Consider the following 23,787-nt stretch of genomic DNA (forward strand, 5'->3'; position numbering starts at 1 on the left):
AATTTGGCTTCTCGGGTGCTGGAAATGCTCTCATCGTCTACATTGTGTTTTTTGTTTTCCCCCTAAAAATAGGAGGACTACGCCTGTATACAATATTCCAAGTCTCCTCACTAGTAACTCATACAAAGTTAGAAAGTCCTTCCTGCACATGAGTGTCCTTGAGATGAATCCTAGTATTGAATTAGTTTGGTGGTAGCTTCACAAGAACCCATGCTATCTATAAATAATGAATCATCTCTGGATCCTTGTATAGGGCTGGTTTAGCACATTGGGCTAAATAGCTGGCTTCTAAAGCAGACGAACGCCAGCAGCGCGGGTTCAATTCCCGTACCAGCTTCCCCGAACAGGCGCCGGGATATGGCGACTAGGGGCTTTTCACAGTAACTTCATTTGAAGCCTACTCGTGACAATAAGCAATTTTCATTTTATTTCATCTTTGCTAAGGACTGCCCTTTTATTGTATACCTTTAATATTGCCCCAGTCTACATGTTGTTCTTTATATCTACCTGCTTCTTGCTGCAAGTGGTTTCCAGTCCTCCTGTTTGTATTTGCTGATTAAACTCTCTTACACTTTGAGATTCTGCCAGGTTAATTAATGAAGCAGCACGGCATACTGTTTCTAAATGTAAACTGTCTCCACCTAATGGGTCTGATCTTTAGATGAGTGTTGCTGATGTGTCCTGTTTAATGCTCTGAGCCTTTTCCTCACCATTGCCACCTGGTTTCCATTTTCAGAGTTTCTCACTCATGTCATTTCTCCTTGAACAGGATATTTTCCAATCATCCTGTATTTTACTCAAACCTCACCTTTATTCCTCCTGTATTTTGTGTTATAGGATCTAATCTGGACCTGGCATTGTGTGCACGATCAACACATTTTCTTCATAACCCCACTTTTTTAAATATAAATTTAGAGTTTATTAATTAATTAACTCAATTAATTTTTCCAATTATAGGGTAATTTACCGTGGCCAATCCACCTACCCTGCACATCTTTTGGTTTGTGGGGGCGAAACCCACGCAAACACTGGGAGAATGTGCAAACCCCACACGGACTGTGACCCATAATAACCCCACTTTTAACGTCGCCTTTTGCTGAGCCAGAATGCGCGTTGAACTACTCGTTGAAATTTGCCAGTGCTCATTTGTGAAAATTGATTTGACATGTATTTGCCACAATAATATTTCCTTTTCCCCTCTAACTTACCACTTTATAGAACTATCTAAAAATAGTTAGGTCTTTCTGTCGTGCTTTTACCTTTTACACTCCTTTAGTTGTGCTTGACTAACTTCTGGTGTTGGGTACACTATTACGTCCCTTTATCATTGAATTTTAGGCAGGACAATCCAAAAGAATCTATGCTGGCTCCTTGTAAGAGTAGTCGTATTTGATCCGCAGCCCTGCGTTTTGCTCCTAAATTCCTTATCTACCTTTTAAAAAATATTTTCAAGGAATCAACTTCCGCTACCTTTTTCAGTCCAGATCCAGATAACTCTGTGGGGCTTGCTTTCTCCGCATTTCCCATACTTTTACCAAGGATTTTGAATCCATGGCCTCGGATTATTGACCCGCCTGCCCGAAGGAATATTCTTTCTTTATCTGTTCTTTTTTTATTCAAAGCATCTCACCATGATAAGGTTTTGTTAGGTCATCTCTTTCTCTGTGAAGTCCTTCTTCCTGGTAACATCCTGATAAACCTGCTCTGTGTCTTTACATCTTTCCTGAAGTCTATTCAGTGTTCTTCTCGATACTGAGGCCTAACCAGTGATTTATAAAGCTCCTAACATGATATCTTTGCTCTTGTATTTTATTTATTTTCAATAAACCCAAGAAACCCAACTGCTTCTTTGACCACCTTATAATAAGCTGTCCTGCCAACTTTAAGGAGTTGTATATTTGGATTCCAAGTCACGCTGCTCCTCTACATTTTTCAAAATCTTGCCATTTGTTGTATACTGTCTATACATATTAGTCCCCCTAAAGTGCATCCCTGCACACACTTCCATATTGATTACCAAGCGCTATGCTTCTGCCCATTTCACCACCCTGAATCCTGGCACCTATAATTATCCCTCAGCACCGTTTACGGAAGTTGCCGAGTTTCATAGCATCTGCATGTTTTATCACACTAATCCCTACATCATAGTCTAGGTCGTTTATAAAAATTGAAAACTTACAGTGGCGGCACGTAAGAAGTCACGCACAAGATAGCTCCTGCCAGGGCACTTGTTTTTCAGCCCTTTTTGCCCAGTTTCGGGGCTAATTTCGGTGGGGAAAAGCTACCCACTCGAAGGCGCAAGGTGTCTGCATCAGAAATAATGGCAAGAAAGACTGTGGGTACAAAGACGGACAGAAATTCATCAACAAACTCGGAGACTTTGCGTGGCTCTGTGGAGAAAAATGGCGGACGCTGCTCCAGTGACTGCGGCTGTTCCGATAATGGCGGGCATGCTTCGCCGTACCACCGACGGAGTTCGATAAGCAGTGGAGAGTGATGTCTGAGGGCCTCCGAAAGTCGATTAAGAAGGCCCTGGATCTATCCGATGGAAATTGGAGAAGACCTCCGGGGACGGTGAAGGAGTATGGCGAGGTGTTGGAGGGAGTGGAAATGAAATGAAAATAAAGAAGACTTTGATGAGGCACAGTGAGCAAATTGCCTCATTGGAGGCTGTTCACCATTGTAGCTGGCGAGAATAAATTGCTGAGGGCTAAAATCAATGCCTTGCGGAGGCAGAACCTCCCAAGTCATGGGTTTGCCAGAGGCTATGGAAGGCTCAACATGCACTCCGTATTTATCGCAGATGTTTGGGAAGATGGTGGGGGAAGGTGGACTCAAGTCCCCTCCGGAGTTGGACAGGACTCATAGGACACTCCAGCTGAATGAACAACCACGGGCCATCGTCATTCGGTTTCACTGCTTTCTGTAGAGGAAATGGGTCCTGACGTGGGCCAAGGAACAACTGGGACTGGAAAGGGGAAGGTAACCACCTCAGGATCTACCAATACGTGGGAGCTGAGCTGGCAAGGAAGTGGGCGGCCTTCAGCAAGGCTATGATTTGGAGATTTACTCGTGGGGTGATGGTTTGCCGTCTGGAGGTGCTGTTGACGAAGTTTTGACTCTGGAACGGATTTGTTCAGATACCTCCAAATTTGTAATTTTGTGCAATAGGCCTTCATTTCCTTTGGCACCGCCGTCATCCCTGCTGAGGAAGATTCTATCTTTAGCAAAAGCTGGTTGGGGTCTATTTCAGGTATCTCTGGGCAGATCCTGTCAGCGGAGTCAACACCGGTTGATTTGTGGGGGGGGGGACCTATTTTAGATGAAGTGTGAAGTGAAGCCCTTCACAGGGTAAACTCCACGTCCTCCTGTGCACAGCTCAGCCTGATCCAGCTTAAGTTGGTACATAGGGCTCACCTAACCACCTAACTAAGGCTGGGATGAGTAGTTTCTTTCCGGGGGGGGGGGGGGGCGTTCATTTCCTTTTTTAAAGAGTTAATCACCCATCAGTTGTTTGGGGGGTGGCGGTTTAGTTTATTAGTGGGGAGAGGCTTTTAAAACATTAATTTTGCATGGGTGGTACAGTAGCACAGTGGTTAGCACTGTTGCTTCACAGCGACAAGGACCCGGGTTTGATTCCCGCCTTGAGTCACTGTCTGCACGTTCTCCCCGTATCTTCGTGGGTTTCCTCCAGGTGCTCCGGTTTCCCCCCACAAGTCCCGAAAGACGTGCTTGTTAGGTGAATTGGGCGTTCTGAAATCTCTCTCCTGTACCCAAATAGGTGCCAGAGTGTGGCAACTAGGGGATTTTCACAGTTACTTTGTTGCAGTATTAATGTAAGCATACTTGTGACACTAATAAAGATTATTTAATTATTTATTCATATGGTTGGGTTTTGGCCATATTGTATTATGTAACATCTGTCATCTGTCTTTTGCGTTGTTAGTTTGTTATATATTTGTTATAAATGGAAAATAAAACTGACCCTAGCACCACAACAAACTATTCCCTATCTAGAAAAATATCTATTCGCCACCACACTTGGCTGCTTTTCACTGAATCCATTCCATGTCCACTCTCCCCTTAATACTATGTGTGACATTTTGACAAATGCCTCCCAAAAGTCTATACATGCACCTATTACACTACATTGCTCAACCACCTCTCTTTATCAAAGAATTCCATTGAGTTAGACACAAAGTGCCCTCAGCAAATCCATGCTGGCTTCTCTTAATTAACAAATTCCTTTCCAATTGAGTTTTATTTTGTCGATGATAATGGTTCCCAATAACTTCCCCATCACCAATGACTGGCTTGTAGTTTCCTGATTTTTCTAGCCCACCCCCAAACGGGTGGTATGATATTTGTAACCCTCCAGTTCCCTGGCACTGCTCCTGTATACACTGAGGATTGAACAATCTTTTAAAATATTTGTTTGGCATTGGGTTATTTTACCCGTCGACAATTAATGTAACATGTTGCTTGATATATAGTATTTGCAGCATAAAGAGATCGTTCAGTCCAAAATCTCCATGTTGGTGTACCTGCTTCACAGATCAATCGGCCTACACACTGTTTAACTTTTATTGGTAAACTTTTTTTTTTTTTTTTTTTTTTCAGTATTCGCGTACACCATGCCATCTAACCTCATTCACATATGGTTGTCATACCAACATTATGGTCTTCTGGGTATTGTGTAACACATTAGCTGTCTTTACTGGACTGGTACTTGGTTTTCTTGAAAAGGGACGATCAGCTTTTCCATTGAGTGTGCCAGAGCTGTTCTATGGAGTTCCCAGACATTTTCAATTGGTTGAACTCATTATGCAAATTTGCAGCTATTGGGCTAGGTTTCCCTACAGAATATGGTTGAATTATATCATTTTTGAGTTGTACGCTTTTGAAGCCTGTTTAGTGGCATATTTAGTATTTCTTTCAATTGCTTCTAAATCACTTGTGCGTGAAATTAATTGAGTTGAGCTTCATGTATAGTGAGTCGATACGAAGAGAAAGTCTGGGGCTACGTTGTGTTTTTTGATTAAAGTGCTTCTCCTCTTTTTCAGAATTCCGATCGGGAAAGGCGCCTATCCTTATTGCAACCGACGTTGCATCTCGCGGTCTAGGTTTGTACCCCACTTGTTTGCAGGAAAATATATTGCAGAGCAAGCTGTGAAATTTCCTAAATTGAAAAGAGGAGAGTTATATTTAAAGTGACGTGGTGTGATTTCCCCACCATCTTGAGCTTTTTAAATAAGTGACTTATTTTTGTTTTTTAAAATGTCTCTTTGTTTTTTGTATTAAGGTACAGGCCTGCGGCAAGGCCTAGGCATGACAAAACGAGCACCAAGAGGGAGAGGAGATATCCATCTACCGCCACCTACATAAACCAAGCTTAGCCTTACCGCGTGGGGTCTTAGCCCCTATGCACTGGGCTGGCTGTCCAAAATTTGGGGTCTTCGGATAATGTTTACCCTGTCTGCCGTTATCCAGCTCGCCCTGGCACTGTCTGGTTCAACCTCTGCAGCGGACTGGTTCGTTAAATAAATAGGGTCTTCAGATAATGTTTTTTCCAACTGACTGAATATCCAGCTTGTCCTGGCCTTGTGGGGTTCAAGCCCTGCTCCAAGCCATCTTAATGGAGAGAATACTTAGGGGCCTTCATAGAAGTTGACTTGCCCATCAAACCAGCATAGCCTAGGAATGAGGCAATAAAACTCTGTACTGCCTGAGTTCACCTATCAACCAGGATACTGTTCAGGTTCCAGGTAATCTTACCCATCTTAATCAGATGGTGTACAGTGGGGTCCAACTGAATTTATGGCACTTTGCACAGAATGGACACATTTAGTTGAGATTTTTGGATAAATGTTAAATGTTGCCCCTTGCTTGATGAGGGATATTCTCAAAAAATGGGAATATGTATTGAAGAGTACTTCGGAGAGGTCAGTAGATTTAATACACTTAACCATGAGACTGTTTAATAGCTGGTGTGAAATTTGTTCTGTGACTCCAGAATCCTTCTGGAAATGGAGCACTTGGTCTTTTGGATACTTTATTCACCAGTATTCATTCTTGAAATCTGGGCTTCAATTACAGAAACATCCAATTAATGTCACTTCCTGGAATCCACTTGCATAACATCAACTGCCGCCCTCAGTTTTTGATCATTGTGATGCACAGAGCAGCAGTGGTCCTGTGTGATGTATGTGAAAGATTGCTTGGGGTACCTGTTAGAAGTCAGACCCTGCAGTTGCATGATACAGATGCAGGGAAGCCATGCCTTTTTGAGGCAAATTATTTACACCAGTGACAATGTGGTTGTATTGTATAGGTTTGTACACTTGATTTCCACGTATATCTGACACTTAGTGTTAGATTAGCAAGGGGCAAAGGAAACTACCTCTGTGCTACATAATTGTGCACGTATAGAAGTACCCCATATTTTCTGTAGACTTACGTCTGCTTAAAGAGCTCACATTTGAACAAGGTTAATATAAACTGGTATTGAATGTAGCAGTGAGGCAGGCTGCTCACTTTTGTTGCATCCTAATAATTGATGGGCTTTGAAGGCGGTTAGAAATAGTTTTCTTTTCTATGGGATGGATACAACTTAACCCCATGTATCCCCCCAACCTGCTCTGAAAGAGCCTGTTTAGCAATCCTATCTCTTCAGTTATCTAACAGCTGGAATTCAGTACAATTTCAGTACTTTACTGACAAAAGTGGCTTTATCTGAAACCCTGTTCATTGAAAACCAGCACAAAAGCCAATTCCAAGATCAGAAAATTGAAAGCAGAACCAAAATTCCCTGATATAATCTGACATTTCCCTTGTATTATCCAAATTTGAATTGGTTTACTGCTGAATCTAAGGGGCGTGTGGAATTGTCTGCTGATTAGGGGTTTCACACCAAGCACTGCATTTACATGGCCGACCAGTTCTGCAATCAAACTGTTAAGTGCTTCGGAGCTAGAAACAAACTTTTCTAGCCACTGATGTAGATGGGAAGACCATGCACGGACTGACAGTTACTGGCCCGCTGTTTCAATCTGAGATGGACAGACTGTTCCGAAGTAACTTCCCCTTTAACGGGCACGGGCAGGAAACTAGGAATTAATGGTGTGTATGTTCTTGGTCTCTTTACATGAAGGGTTAGAAGTACAGTCAAGTGTCACTGTTACAAAACAAATGCCCCTTAATGGGGAAACACCAGATGGAACAGTTTGCTCATTCTTAGTACAGACTGCAAAAGAAACTACTTGATCCCCGCTGGTTAGCAACAAGTATAGCCGACTGATCCATCTGGAATACTGTGGTGGATTTGTGGCTCTATTGCAATCCCCGGGGAATGGTTTCTGATGAGAACTGGAGTAACGTGGTGCAAACAGTTTACTCTCAACTATTGTGAAACCCCTACTGCCAAGCATGCCAAGTATCTCCCTCACCTTCACAGGACGTCATGTCGGGGCTTGTCCGGTAACATCTTGGGCCTGTCTGAGGTTTCGCTGCCCGAAAAGCGGGTTGCAAAAAGGTTTTAAGGTAGGAACGAGTAGATTGCTGCTTTCTGCATCTTGCCTAGACGTTGTCCGAATTTGATACAAAACAGAACTATTTCATGTAGGTCACAGTCTGTTTCTTGTTACCTACTGATTCTACCAGGCTGGGAAAAATTTGTTCGGAAAGATGTGAGTACTGTGGGGGGCCAGTAGACAGTAGTGCAACCCTGCAAGTACATGTTGAGGGTCTGAGCTTTTGTGGTTTGAAGCACACGTTCTCTGTAGGAAAGCTCTTTATTCAACAAGAACCAGAATAGCAACCGTGTGTTCTGATCAAACCCCCAGAAATAATAGCTACATTTCTTGATATTTTTCCCAGTCTGCTGTTGATAATGGGCTCTTGAGTTTTAAAATCTGCAATCTGTGCTGTGCCAGTACCGAGGTCATTGTAGAGTCAAATACAAATGCAATCAAAATAATATTTCATGGAATTTGAGGAAACTTGGGTTTTTATGCTCCACACTTTGTTTTTCTGTCCTTATTCCTTAACGCAACTTCTCCTGTCCTTTGTCGCCAGCTGGGAAAGAATTGCAGGAGATTCTCCACAGCCCCAATACAAGAGGCGTCTCTTAGATCTGCCAATAGGAAGTGTGCCACCTGACAGTAAGATACAGTGCACACGCCTCTTGCACTGCATCATAAACCTATAACAACTTGCAGTCATGGTTTAGATTTGTCGATCTGGAAGCTTTTTGTTTCCCAAGAAAATTATCTGCTGGAAACAGACTTGCCCTCTTTAGATTATTGAATGTAAGTAATCTGGAAAAATACAGCAGATCAACCCTCCATTACATTGGAGCTGATCGTGTTCTAGGATGAGCTGAATCACAACCCAGACCCAGCCACTGCACCAGTAATGCAGCTACACTAATGTGCAGGGCCGCACGGCTTCTCTTCTGTTCAATGTTCAGTGTAGCAAGCGTATAGTACAGGCAGCTTACTGACAAGTGTTCAGTCATTGAAGAGCTGCCAGTAAACGTACCTGCGAGATTTCTGTGGGAATTGCTTCACGTTGCCCGTTTTTAGTGAACACGGCTCTGTGTAACGCACTTGCTTGTGGTCACCTGAAGCTAAGAAGCAAGTGATGTAATGCAGCCTTCATCGTGCATCTTTGAGTCACAGGCATTTGGACTTCAACCTGTGATGTTGTAAATTTTGAAAAGGATGCTTGTAGTTTGTCAGCAACAACCATGTGTATTAGGACACAGGCGATGGTGTAAGCTTTAAGCCTCACCACAGTAATAAATAATTTGTCCTTGAGGATGGGGTACGGGTCAAACCTAGCTACTTAAGATCTATATCTCTGGTGTATATTAGCTGTTTGTCTGTGTCCGTCTATTTGATATCAATATGTGCTATAATAATTTGTTTTTCATTTTTCATGTACATTTTCCATATCTGTTTATCTCTTTACTTCTGACTGTCTATCGGGGTGAGTAGTTCAGTGCAGTAATGTTCACCGTTCTTATTTAAAATAGGAAGAGAGAGCACAGTGAAACTTGAGCCCATTCTTGTAATGAGAAACAGACTTCAAAAATAGTTTGTCAGTAAATTCCAAAGAAAAATAATTTGAAATGTTTAAAAGAGTGTCTGGGCATTAGATGCAGCATAGGCTAGGAGTAGTTTTGTTTCTGGAGAGTGGGCTGGAGGACCTTGTTTAATGACAAACTGCGGCCCTCTGGTGCTACCTGAAAGTCGGGCTACAGAAAAGTGTTCAGCTATCCATCCCAGCGTGTGGGACTTCTCGCCACAAGGGAAATGCTCGATGCATGCTCTCCCAGCTCCACTGGTCCCGTGTCGCAGGGCGGAGGTCGAAAGGAGACCGCCAGAACCAAAGAAACGGGATTGGCTGCGGCAGTACGATGGAGGGAGTGTGCATCGGACTGGTAAATACCACGCAATACAGGAGGGAGGAAATCTGTATTTTCTAGGTATCATCTTTTAAAATGCAGATTTTAAATAAAGCTTAAATTATGTCTTAAATCTGAAATTATCAGTAGGGTTAAAAGTTATCATGCAGTTACTGGTACAATAAGAGCGTATAATTTGGTGTTCTTGTTACTTTTCTAACCATTGAAGCCCTGTGGGTGCAGTGAAAATATCAAGTGCACCCTTAAATCCTCCGATTCATTCCCTTCAGAGGACCTCCTTGTCAATTCAGAAACAGCGCAGGCGGAAAAGTGCTTGCTATTTCCTAGGCCAAGTATAACTGTTCAAGATGTGGTCAGTTACTCAGCCATGTGCTCACATTCACGGTAGCAGAATGGATGCGAGGGGGGCTGTAATATAATATTGCACAAAGCCAGTTTTCCTAGTACCTTCCCACTTGAGTTTCCATGGTTGACATTAATTAGACATTCACTTGACCCAAATGTCATGGTTTGAGATATTGTGAACCTTGCCACTTGCAGTATTTTAGAAGCATGATGATCATTGCTGGTGTTTATCATAAATTTTCTAACCTGGCCTGGAGTGACAATTATGAGAAGATAGGATATGGGATTTTTAATATGTAGTTACTGTATTCAGAATGTTACAGTAGAATGTCCACGTTCAAAAGTTCCAGTCAGTGGTCAGCTCGTTGGTATTGTGCCAGCATTTCGATGTACCAGAATGGATTCTAGTGATCATAGACCAGTAATTCTATGATAATTTCTAGCCCCGAAGAGCATTGTGAACTTAACTGGGACGTAAGGGTGCATTCCTTCTCAGATCCACGACATTTAGACCAGAGCTAAATAATGCCTGTTATTTTCTGCCAATTAGGCTCTAACTGCTCTTGGGGAGGATTAGTGTTTGTGGTCTTTTATTGTTTGAGAGTCAAGGTAGCTCCATTGATTGAAACCTTCCTGTTAACTGTGTCTATGGTAGCACTGTAAGCTATTACTTTGTGTTAATTTGGTGTCTGGGATGGGGTCGGGGGTCTACGTGTGCTGTACATGGTGTGTCATTTGGTACCAAGAATTGTTCTCACTTTGTTGCTAAATTTGAGAGGGAGACTTCATCTGAAGGAGTGCTCCTGTAACTTTTAAAAGATAACCACTTCATAGACAATTTTCTGGTGTGGAGTAATGCGGTTAACATAAGTTTGTCTAATTGATTTTCTGCCTAGTAATTATTTTTTCTCCCACAGTAAAAGTCTGAGCATGTTTGGCCTACAGAGTGAAGAACCCCTACACTATCCATGTACTTGCTTTAAAGGTGTTGGGTTGTCAGTTAGTGTTTGAAATTGAGGTGGTTTTGGTTGATGGTGTTGGTTGTTAATGGCAGGTTAGAATTTTACTCTGAAGCTCGTGAACTGTTGCATTTAAAATGGGAATTTCAGGAAATTGAGATAATGCTGGGATGAGCAGGATATTCAGGTTCAGCGAGTATCAGTTATGAGATGCATCCTGCCGTACAGATTCTGGTACTTCACTGGTGCCTAGAGGGCACTTGCTGCTGTATTATTTCCTTTAAATGGGAAAGTGAGATGCAAAGTAGTATCATTTTGACAACCTTCACCTAATATCAGAAACAGATTGCGGCAGGGTGAATCGTGTTCCATATACTGTTGTGGATTCAACCTCCTCCAACAGGATCAGTCGCTGTTGTGGCTAGAGATGTTGTGAAAGCTTGGTTGCCTTTTTACAGAGTTTATTAAAACTGCTTGAATTTTCTTTTTAAAAAGGTAGTGATCAGGGCCTAAAGGAGTTTAAAAGACCGATTTCTGTCGATATAAAACCACATTATAATTTGCTATAATGACCTTTCTTAGTTCAGCCAGATTTTATGCGCGGTCTCCTTTCAGAGATAAATTTGATGGAGCAGTTAGCAACGCTGAAATGTTGTATTATAATTGGTCAGAAGCCTCATTGCTTGTCCAAATATAAATCCACTAAGTCTACAACTGAACTAAAGAGGAACAGCATTTACCAGGCTGCAGGAAATGGCTTCTTTTCTGGGACAAAGTATTTTGAGAATTCAGTGGTTTTTCAGTTTGTAGAGCAGTGGATTTGCTCGATCGAGAGAGCTATGAACACCGTTGGTTTGGTAAAGGGTTTTATGTTTGTGCTCAGAGTGTTCTGCTGTTTGGTATGTGAAGTTGTTGTTTCAAAGCATGGTGTGGGTTTAAAAACTGCATGTGATGGGGACCCACTGCAGTAGAGGAGCATGAACTGTCAAAAGAGCTTGTTTTGGAATCTTATTCTAACTATTCTCTTTCTGCCTGGCTGTTGTGGTGTGCTGTTTGTGCTGCTTCAATATGGCACATTCCCCGCCTCTCCACACCACACTGCAATTCTGCTTTTACAGATGTGGAAGACATCAAATTTGTCATCAATTACGACTATCCCAATTCTTCAGAGGACTACGTACATCGCATTGGTCGTACAGCGCGCAGTACTAATAAAGGCACAGCCTACACCTTCTTCACACCAGGCAACGTGAAACAGGCTAGGGAGCTGATCAAAGTGCTGGAGGAGGCTAATCAAGCCATTAATCCAAAACTCCTACAACTTGTTGATCATGGGAGAGGAGGCGGAAGAGGTAACTGAATTCTTACTCGCTATTCTACTGATGGGACATTGGGCCAAACGTTCATGGTTTATCCCTGAGACACGAGGTGTGCACCTCTCTATCGCAAACCTGGAGTCAGTAACTTGTCATGTTCCTTCTAGGTTTGTCATTGCTGAGGCACTTATGGAATGGGGAGTGAATGTAGAGTGAATTTAGAATCATCAGTCAGTCATTTGCTTGGCTGCCTTTGATGGGCAGCAACACATCTGTCTAAATAAAACTACCTTGCAATCATTTTGTGTTTTCCTCTTTCACAACTTCCGAATCACTCATTATATTCAGAATGTGAAAACCAAGCACTGAGTGAGCTGTGGTTTTTTCAACTTTTTTCTGTTGTCACTTAATGCCTTCAGTTTCTTGTCTTTAGCGGTTCAACCAAATAGGCAAATGAGTGGCAGCCTTTGTAAATCAGCGAGAGCAGAGTTTCCCAGAATTCCAGTCCCTGAATCCTTTTGACCTCCTAAGAGTACTAATGGAACCCCAACAAACATTCTTCTATTGAAGAATCAAACCACAAAAAAAATGATTATTGCGCAGTAGGTACAAACAAACAAATTTAAATGATTTTTCTATGTCTTAGGTATATATTTACTATAATTAAAAAGTTATCTTATTCAACAAATACACTCATGTCTTAACCATGTCATTTTTAATGGGAGGAGTGATGCTGATCTTTTGCTTTAAATTAATTTAATACTTGGAGAGCTGTATTCTCATTTCAGACGTGTGTGTGTGTGTGTGTGCACGCCCTCTTCCCCCACATGCGGATCTACACACGTACTCACCCCCCCCACACACATTTTTTCCTCTCCCACACACGGATGCGCACACAAACTCACCCCTCTCCCACACACTCAATCCTCTCCCACGGATGCGCACGCACATAGTTACTCATCCTTCTGCCATGCAAACATACAGTAGTGGCTCACAGGCCCCCAGCGGCTCCAGCCCCTACCCCTCTCAGCAACTACCCCTGGCCTGTGGATGTGAAAAGCCTTGCCTGTGAGTTTAAAATGTGAACTACTTTGCCAGTATTTCCAGTTCATCCAATCAAAGGCCAACTTCCCAGCTAATTGGCTGCTGATAGGTTGACTGGGTCGCCTATCAGTCGCCAACCAATGGAAAATAAACTACCTTTGAATGATCAAGCTGGAGGAATGACTTTTTAAAGAAATTTCAAACAGCTGAACCTACTGTGGAACTCCACGGTTCGGGAAACCCTGAGCTATATTATGATCAATTCTGTGTACCACACTTAAGAAACGATCTCGAGGCCTTGGGACAGGGTCCAGAGATTATTTACCCAGAATGGTATTAGAGTGTAGGATATGAGATATTAGGAAAGACTAGAGAAGATGAGATTGTTTTCTTTGAAGTGGAAAAGATTAGGGGACGATTTAAAGAGCTGTTCAAAATGGCCAATGAAGCCAGGTTTGTAACTGGAGGGCACAGATTTAAGGTAATTGACAAAAGAACCAGAGGGTTGATTAGATTTTTCTTTTTACACAATGATTTATGATCTGGAATATGCTGCCTGTACAGATGATGGATTCCGATTCAATAAACTTTAAAAGGGGAATTCGATAAATTCTTGAAAAGGGAACATTTTCAGGGGTATGGGGATAGAGCAGAGAAGTGGGACAAAGTAGATAAGTCAGCCAGCACAATCAGCCTAGTAGCTGCATCCTGTGCTGTAACATTAGTTGGTTCTAATTAAGGTAATATGTGGAGAAGAAAATGAGGATTAAGAGTACACATTCAATGTAAAGGAGCTGAAGTATGGATCAACAGAGATCCCGGGGTTCAAATACTTATTTGACTGTGAATGCTGTGGTGGATGTTGGCATTTTAGGTGGATTGTATTATAGGTATTTGGTGCAGTAAGGGCTAAAAGCATGGGTTAGTGTGTGTTTAACTGCTGCAATCATGTTTTAAAAAGGTTTGAAAGGAGCCAAGGGTGCAATTAAGCCATCATAAAAAGCTTGGGCTAATGGAATTTTGTTTTGATTAAGGGGATTCCTGTGGAGTTAATTAGATTGCAGCTTGGCAAGAGGATGTCATTACTGTGTGGAGCTACGGTATCAGGCATTTTGCAGACATTTTGCAGAAAGCAGGTCACCACAAGTAAGGGAGTTTGCTCTCTGCCGTTCAGTTAAAAGAGATTAACAGTCTTTAAAGTAGTGTAGACATGGGGTGGAGGGGGAGCTGAAACAGCTTCAGAAGACATACAGCCAGAGTTTGTGCATGAGTCTGACAGGAGTCCGATCATGTCTTTAAAGCAGTGTCAAGAGATCTCTCAAACATTTCTGTAAAGCGAGTATTCCTGAATGCCAGTGGATTGGGAGCTGAGCTGTTTTCCCCTTATTGTTTGAGTGGAGATATAGATAGCAATTAAGGGTATTGTATTCACTATTGAGTAGTATTGATTATGGGGTAATTGTAAGTTATTTTCTAGTGTGATGTTAAATATCTGAATGCTGTGTTACTAATAAAGTTTTGTTTTAATCTATTATATCCCTATTTCTTTGTGAAATCACTCCTGGAGTGAGTTTTCCTTTCCTTACAGTCTTACAAAATTAAAATAAAATATTGGGGTTCTGTCTAGTAACCTGGCGATGCAGAACTTCTTCGGGATTTATAATTAGAGACATAGAATACAAGACCAAAGGATTGTACTATTAAAGCCATAAAGATCATAGATTGACCAGGGCAGTGCCAGGGATCAATGAGGAAGGGTTGTGCAGATGATTTTAATAACCTGGGATTTTGATGGTGTGCAAAAACCATTTCCTCTGTTCCTCAATTTTAAAATTGTTAATGAGGAGCATTGTCTTAACATAGGAATTGCCTGGGCAGCACGGTGGCACAGTGGTTAGCACTGATGCCCCACCGCGCTGAGGTCCCAGGTTCCATCCCGGCTCTGGATCACTGGCCGTGTGGAGTTTGCACATTCTCCCCGTGTTTGCGTGGGTTTCACCCCCACAACCCAAAGATGTGCAGGGTAGGTGGATTGGCCACGCTAAATTGCCCCTTAATTGGAAAAAATGAATTGGGTATTCTAAATTTATAACACCGGAATTGCCAGTTGAGAAAAGACAGATTCATTTAGTTTAACTTCTACTATTCTGGCCGTTGCATGATATAACATTGGAGTTCTCGATTAATCATTGCAGGATTGATATGCGGCTGTGGGGTGAGAAGGGAGCAGGGCATCATTAGTTTGGGATTGCTTCAGGAGGGATGAGCACAGTATGGCCTCCTGTGCTGTAAGTTTCTATGATTCAGTGCTTTCAGCTGATTCGTAAACAGCAGTACGAAACAAACTGTTCAGGTTGGACTTGCTTCAACTCTTCTCCGTCCCCACCCCTCCAAACACAACACCCTTTGGCACTTTCTCTGTGAAAACAGATGGAAGGTTTTTGAATAAAATCACTTGGAACATTGGCTTGCCTAATTTCAGAAGTGAAAATTTAATCACCTAATATTTCAGATTCCTGTAGCCTCAGTCTGACCATTGATTTTGTATTTGATACTTATTTTTGGCCATTTTATTACAGGATTATCTGAATAATCTTTCATTTGCCTTTAAGGTAAAGGGGGCAGAGCTCTAATATGCTGTAGTGGGATAAGACACACTCGCAGAGTCTGAGGTTCATCACTGAGTGACAGGCTGCTGACACCAGACTGCAATAGCAGCGTGTACAGAGGCCTGTCGCCTGTTCTCGTCTGAATTATTTTGTGTGTGACCTGAGAGTGAACTTTAGTCGGTGTCCGTGGAAGAGAAAAATTATGTTTGGCTTTGTAGTAAATTTGAGGAGAGCTATGTGTGGTTAATTTTGGTATTTAATGCATCAACAGAGTACGTTGATTTAACCAGTGTGTTGTGCAATTTAATTGAGCCCTTCACTAAACATGTTTCTGTTTTTCACCCCCCTCTAGGAGGCCGATCCCGTTACCGTCCCACTGGCTCCAATCCCAACACCATGTACAGAGACGATCGAGATAGAGGTCGCAGCCGAGGTTTTAGAGACCTTGATGGGGATCGCAGAGACAGGGGGGATGGGGGCAGGTTTGGGGGGCAGAGAGATTCCCGAGATGGTGGCGGTCCGTTGAGTAAGCAGAGTTTCCGATCTCCACAGGCTAACAGTTATGGGAGTTCCGTGTATGGGCAGCAGTCAGTCCAATACCCAAACTTTACCCCAAGCGGCCTGTATGGGGGCACTAACCAAAGCACATATGGAGCTGCATCTCAAGCAGGATTTGGAAAACCAGGTAGCTACCAAAGTTCAAGCGTAGGGGGCACTTATGGAGCCTCTGGGTATGGCAGTGCTGCCCAAGGTGCAGCTTACGGTTCAAGTAGCTATAGTGCTTCGACCTCTGCAAGTGCAGGGCGGCCCCCACAGACCTCAGCACAGTACAGGCAGAATGGGATGGGACAGCAACCACAGCCACTGATGTCTCAAACATATCCACAGACCAGCTCGTTGTTGGGTTACATGTCCCAGGGAACCTATCAGTATGCCCCACCACCCCCACCTCCTCCTACTTCACAGGGATCAACCCGCAAATAGTTTCGCTTTTATAAAATTTACACTTTATTTCCCTGTTTAAAAGACCTAGGCATCAACTCCATTTTCTACTGAAGAGTAAAGTTTAAAAAGGATGAGTAAATTATACAATTGCATCCACCATGACTTTATTTCTATAATAGTGTGAGGCAAGAAGCAAACTTTCTGATGCTGATCCACATGATCAAACATGGGCTGTTCTGTCAAAACTTTACTACTGACATCTACTGTAAATCTCACTGAGATGTAGGTTGTGTGTTAATGCTTGCAAATCATGGCACAGAGCTAACCTGCTGATCACTCAGTGTAATGGAGACAGATCATTGGTCAGTGCTTGAACCTTGATCCCAGCTTATCTCCTAGTAAGTGTTTGAACTTCTGTAGTACCCGTGGTTCAATCACTCTCTAATTTTAAAACCAACTTGTTCCATTTTTGAGTGTATCTTTTCCAAGGTAGGTTGGTATCTTAAGCTCTTGTTGTGTAATTTTATCAGATTGTCTACCGATCCTATAATTCGACTGTAAACCCAAAAGCCAGAAATTAAGACTTGGCCCCTTTTGATCTGTGATAGCAGAGGTTTCCAGTGCAAATGCAATAACTGGTTATAATGTGACGAGAGAAAACGTTGAGTCAAATTTTCCATTTTTGAAGTATACAAAACCATCAAAAATCTTTTCTACTCAATGCCACTTTAACTTGAGTCTCTTACAGTAGGAACTTTTTATTTGTTGCTTGAACTCTAATTGTGTCTAAGGTTGCTCTTGGTCACCTGTGAAAGACGTGACATTTTTTTTTTTGATAACCTTCTGGTTCTATATGTAACTTAATGCAGAATGCTGAGCACACACACTTCAGCTCTAACATCTCTTTGGGTGTAAGATGGTCCCGTTGATCTGCTTTTAGGAATTCTGAACATTATGGGGTCAGAGGGTCAATGGGAGTCTCGATTCACAAAGGGGCTTTGACATGTTTCTCAGTTTGATGTAGTTCAGATGAAACCCAATTTAGACAATGAAAATCACAAATAAAAAGAGATGCATTTTGGCACCCACGTCATTGAGTACATTTTCTGTTTTCTTGAAGTACACTCTTTAATTAAATTGATATTTGGAATAAGCAATAAAATTGAGAAATAGGAACGGTTTCTCTGTAAAACAAGTCAAAAGGAGATTCCTAAACAGTGAGAGTGAACTGACTCTTCCCAACTCCCACCCCACCATCTGTTAGCACAAAAATGCTAAGCTAACATCAGTTGCTTTATAAGAAATGGGCAGTCAATTTGCAGTAATGTCCCGAGGTGCAAGCAATGAGGTCTGACTCATGTCAATGTTTAACTCAGTTTCTGTTGAAGTATTTTAGAATTGATTTCTGATGGTTTAATATTGTTAACAAGCTGAAATATTGGAACTGTTACTCAACTGTTTTCTTATAGTCACCAGCTTGTTAGCGCCTCTCCTTCCATTGTATAAGAGGAATAGTATTTGACAGCAAAAGAGGAGAGCTATCCTTCAACAGGTGCTATAGGTTAACCAACAGCTGACAAGTTGCAGCATTGTTGGGTATACATCAGACCACTGCTTTGTTGAGTAATCTTTCCATACACGGTAGCAATGGGTTCCTGTTATATTGCTTTTGAGATTAATTTGACCATTTTCCCTCTTAATGATAGGCCAGTTTTTTAAAATAATATATATATATTGCTAAACGTTCATGCTGCTGGTAGGTTTTTTCAAATATTTTGAGTGCTGGATGTATCGTTAAAGGTAGGTGTTTCATAAATGAACTCATTTAACAAAAAAGTTAATTTTCTTTTTGAGGCATTGTATGGAATATATAGCAGCTCATTTTAAAATTTGAAACCGCCATCTTTTGGAGATTCTGTTGGTAGAATTGTAACAGCTTTCAGATCGTGTGGTAAAGCTTCAAGACTGCTTTCTTAAGTTCCCCTCGTAGGTCCAAATGTCCTATCATCATAAAGCATATCATTATAATAATAATCTTTTATTATAATGCAAAACAAAAAATTCGACGTTTTAATATTAAAATGAGACCAACCAAAATTTTTGTTCTGGAAGGGGGAAATCTTTGCGATTACCATCGGCCGTAACGCTACGTTCTGCAGCTAAGCTGTTTAGATGTGATTCGAATGACCTTTACCGTCTCTTCAATGCGTGCATTGTTCTGCATTCAATCAGTAACGTCATTCCTGTTAATAAAACTTGAACCCTGCCCTTTGCTTACTGTGAAGCTGTTTTGTTTTGATATTGCAATGCATGTTGTAAACGTGTTGATTCGAATTGCTGTTGGAATATATGCCAATGCGACTGTCCTGATGGGGCGAGACGAAATTTAGTTCCTGAAATGTGCCTTTTGCCAACTGGTACCAGCACCGGTGACAAACTGCCGAACATGCAGCTTTGCAAAGTTTACACTTGGCAGTGGCACTAAAGAGGCTCCTTCTCGACATTCCCAATTTGGGGAATAACGAGGCAGAGGGAGGGGCAGTGAGGATAATTTAATTGCGGAGCAAACCTGCCTTGAACTTCTCAGCCTGCCAGTGAGAGAACGACCGGCAGTCATGATGTCAGCAATACTTTGAAGACATGTTCTCAGGCACCTGGACCCTAGTCTTTCCAATCAGAGCCGCTTGTCAACATGAGGGTGAGGCTATTCCCAGTCATTAACTAGCCCACCAAAACAAATGTCTGGTTTCACGTGATCTTCTCCCAATTTATTTTCCCCTTCCTTTACCTGGTTACTTTTCCAACTACAAGCTACAGGTTCGAAACCTTTTTAATAACACCAGCATTTTTTGAGTTCTGGCTCATCAGATCATTTTATACAACATTATAGATGTAATTGTGTGCAGCCTGGGTGCAGAGATATTGAAATCTGACATTGGGGCTGTTAAGATTACCTGACACCCAAAGCTCCAACTCTCGCAGTTTTTGTCTATTATGGGGCCGTATCAATTGATAACTTTAAACTCCATGGAAATAAACAGCTGGGTGATTGGACAAGCAGACTCTAGGGATAGTGACGACCATCGGACAACTTTGTGACTTTTACATTTTCTTCATTTAAATGCTTTAGGTGTTCTGGTGCGGATTCTTTCCCTACTTGCAGGATTTAACAGTGACACAAAATAACCTTCATGTTCTTGACAATTTACTCGAGCTACTGAAAGTCATTACAAACTGTTAGCCTGTCAGTCTTTTAAATTTAGAGGTTTATTACATCTGAGCCTATGACTGCCCATAAACTAAGAATCCTGCAGCTGGCGAAGAAACGCAGTAGACTTAAGCAAGTCTTGTAATTTTTCCTTGTCTGTGAAAGGTTTCACCTTGTGAGGTTGTACCCAGTGTCAGTCTTATTAATGTGCTATTTTGATACTGTACTGGTTTTCCTGTATTTTGCAATTCCAGTAATAAAGAGATATTTACCAAAGGAATGGCTGCTCTTTTCTGAAGTGACCTGTCATAGTGTCTATTTCTAGGTTGCTCTTAACGCGCTAGATGAGCAGATTAAGTTCAAGAACTAAAATTAAACATAAATCAAAAAAATCATAGCAACCCATTGAAGAAGAGGAAATAGTTATGAGGATCGTTGACCCTTTAGGCAATTGTGCCTGAGTGGTCAGGTTGCTCTTGCCTGGAGCTCAGAAGAATGAGAGATGATTCTGAGAGGGCTTGATGTGGTATAAGATGATCTGGAGAGTCTAGAACTGCTGGTCATAGTCCAAGACGGTGGGCACTTCAAACTGGGATGGAAAATTCTGTTGGTGCTGCACTCGTCCAGGCAAGTCATTCCATCACGCTCCTGACTTGCGTCTTGTAGGCAGTGGACAAGTTATAGGGCGTCAAGAAACGGGTTACTGGGTGCAGAATTCCCAGATACATTTTATAGCCACGGTATTTATATGGCTGTTCACGTTATGGACAATGGCACCCTCCCACCCCACATCCCAGGATGTTGTTGATGGGGGATTCAATGATGGTATTGACAGCAAATATCAAGAGGCGATGGTTTAGATGCCCTCGTTGGAGATTATCAATTTCTGACGTGAGTGTTACTTGCCACTTTTCAAGCCCAAGCGTGAATGTTGCCCGTGTTTTGATGTATGTGGACATGGGTTTCTCCATTCTGAGGAGTTGAGAATAGCAGTGAACATCTTCACTTCTGAAATTACGATGATGATGGAGGGAAGGCCTATACATCAAGGGCAGTTACTTTCACCTCTGAAATCAGCTGTGGACCAAAGCAGTAGTGTGGTCTGGAGCCAAGTGGCCTTGGTGGAAACAACGGCATCAGTGACCAGGCTATTGCTGAATAAGTGTCCATTGATTGCACTGTCAATAACATGCTCCCATCACGTTGCTGCTGATTAAGAGAAGACCAGGCCAGTAATTGACCAGATATGGATTTGTCCTGTGGACTAGACCGACGAGGGAAATTTCCCACGTTGTTGGGTAGATGCCAATTTTGCAGCTGTACTGGAACAGTATAGCTAATGGCATGGCTATTTCTGGATGCACCTTTAGTACAATACCTGGGATAATGTCAGAGCCTGTAGCTTTTGCTGTATCTAGTGTCTTGAATTGTTTTACCATGTGGTCAAATTGGCTGAAAACCTGGATCTCTGATGCTGGGGACCTCAGGCAGGGCCACGATGGATCAGCATTTCGGCAGAAGATGGTTGCATTTGTCTTGACTGACCTGCTGTGCCATCATTGAGGATGGGGATGTTTGTGGAGCTACCTTGGGTTAATTGTTTATTTGTCCACTACCATTCATGACTGGATGTGGCAGGCCTACAGACACTGGGAATTCTGACTTCATAATTTATAGTACTCTATTGGCACAAGTAGGCTTACATTACACTGCAATGAAGTTACCGTGAAAATCCCCAAGTCGCCACACTCTGGTGCCTGTTCAGGTACACTGAGGGAGAATTCAGAATGTCCAATTCATCTAACAAGCCCGTCTTTCGGGACTTGTAGGATGAAACCGGAGGAAATCCACGCAGACACTGGGAGACTGCAAGCTCTGCACAGACAATGGCCCAACCCTGGGACCTTGGCGCTGTGAAGAAACAGTGCTAACCACTGTGCTACGACTTGGTCCGTTGGTTGCAAGGTCCCTTGACTCTGTCCCTAGCATGTTGTCACTGCTGTTTGGCATGCATGGAGTCCAGTGTTGTAGCTTTACCTAATAAACAGCTCATTTTTAGGTATGCCTATGTTACTCCTGATATGCTGTACACTCCTTATTGAAACTAGAGTTAGTTTTCTGGCTTGATAATGGTACAGTAAGGGATATGCCAGTAATGGTTACATTGCAGTTGAGTACAGCTGCTGCTTCTGATGGCCCACAGCACTTCATGTATGCCAAGTTTTGAGTTAAGGAGGATGGGAAGACTACGACCAGTATCAGCAATTTCCAGCCTTCCCTCAAAATCCTCCATGCGTCCATCCAGTCCTGGTGACTTACTGACTTTAAGTCTCTAATGCTTCCTCTTTATCCCCATCCAGTATCAATTATCTTTTCTTTCACTTATGACTTGGCCAGCATCTTTTTCATTGGTAAAGGTAGATGCAAAGTACTCGATCTATGATGACCAATTCTCAATCCATGCTCTATTTTGTGTAACAACCTCTTGATTTGGTATATTGATTGATTTGATTTATTGTCACATGTACCGAAGTACAGTGAAAAGTATTTTTCTGCGGCCGAGGAACGTATAAGAATAATCAACAGCAAACATTGACAAATGGTACATCGACAAAACAGTGATTGGTTACAGTGCGGAACAAGGGGCCGAATAAAGCAGATACATAGATTGTCTTTAATAATCTAAACATACTACGTTCATTGATGGCCCCTGATCTACCTTGTTAGTTGAACCCTCAACAAATTACTGGTTTTCTTAAATGCTTTCCTTTCTATTAATCCATGTTGATTCTGTTTAATCCTAATTTGATTTTCTAATTCCCCTAATAGTTTCAATCATTTCTACTACTGAAGGCTGGAGTTTATATCGCTCTTTTCTAAAAATCTTCCGTTCCTTTTGACCATGTCGTAAGCCTCTAATCTAAAACTAGACTTAACTTTTCTAGTTAGCATCTGCAACAGGGATAAAGGGATATGGATTTACAGTTTGGGGTAAGAGACAATGAGAGGATGTGAGGAAGAACTTTTGCGGCAAATGGTAATGAACTAGAACTCTGCTTACAAGGGCGATGAAAGCATGGATGATTAACGATTTCCAAGGGAAATTGGATAGGCACCTGAGGGGAATGAACTTGCAGAGCTATGGAGATAAAATGGAAGAACAGAAGTGACTGGATTTCTCTGTAAAGGGCTGCCATGGGCTTGATGGGTTGAATGGCCCTCTGCGCCGTAATGATTCTATGGCACTCACTGGCGTTTTAAACTATTCAAAGAAACATTGAGAATTCTGAATTATTTCTTTGCATTTTGCCATTGCCCTTTAATAACCGTTTATTAATTTTCAATCTACATTAGCCTCTATACCTATTAGTCATAATCTACAGTGCAGAAGGAGGCCATTTGGCCCATTGGATCTGCATCGGCCCTTGGAAAGACCACCCTACTTAAACTTAAGCCCACGCCTCCGCCCTATTCCAGTAACCCCACTTAACCTTTGGACACTAGGGCAATTTAGTGTGGCCAATCCACCTAACCTGCACATCGTTGGACTGTGGGAGGAAACTGGAGCACCCAGAGGAATCCCACGCAGACACGGGGAGAAAGTGCAAACTCCACACGGATAGTCACCTGAGGCCTGAATTGAACACAATGCTAACCACTGTGCCGCCATGCTGCCCCGGGTCCAGGATCTTGACCCAGCAACAGTGAAGGAAGAATATATAGTTCCAAGTCAGGATTGTGCATGACTTGGGAGTCAAACTTGCAGGTGGTGGTGATCCCAAGCTTCAGCTGCCCTGGATCTTTCGAATGTTAAAAATCATGGATTTGGAAATGCTGTATAATGTTGCTGCGGTGCACCTCGTTAATGGTACACATCTCTGCCACTGTCCATCAGTGGTTGAAGGAGTGAATGGCTGAGGTGGTAAGTGGGGTG

At 42.2% G+C, this 23,787-nt stretch overlaps 1 protein-coding gene across 2 annotated transcripts in view; it reads left to right on the forward strand.

The window, feature by feature from the left end:
* The window catches only part of LOC140403891 (probable ATP-dependent RNA helicase DDX17), a 43,153-nt gene extending 23,024 nt beyond the window's left edge, over nucleotides 1–20,129 (forward strand). The window contains exons 11-13 of one of the 2 annotated variants that reach the window (XM_072492111.1): nucleotides 5,064–5,123; nucleotides 11,850–12,083; nucleotides 16,053–20,129. In XM_072492111.1, the coding sequence (XP_072348212.1) occupies nucleotides 5,064–5,123; nucleotides 11,850–12,083; nucleotides 16,053–16,684 (926 nt within the window). In that variant the 3' untranslated portion in view covers nucleotides 16,685–20,129. Of the gene's footprint in view, nucleotides 1–5,063; nucleotides 5,124–5,302; nucleotides 5,562–11,849; nucleotides 12,084–16,052 lie in introns of those variants that run through there. The other variant, XM_072492112.1, reaches the window with a different exon arrangement.
* The last annotated feature ends 3,658 nt before the right edge of the window (nucleotides 20,130–23,787 follow it).

Source organism: Scyliorhinus torazame, chromosome 29 (genome assembly GCF_047496885.1).
Source record: "Scyliorhinus torazame isolate Kashiwa2021f chromosome 29, sScyTor2.1, whole genome shotgun sequence".
Classification (NCBI taxonomy): Eukaryota; Metazoa; Chordata; class Chondrichthyes; order Carcharhiniformes; family Scyliorhinidae; genus Scyliorhinus; species Scyliorhinus torazame.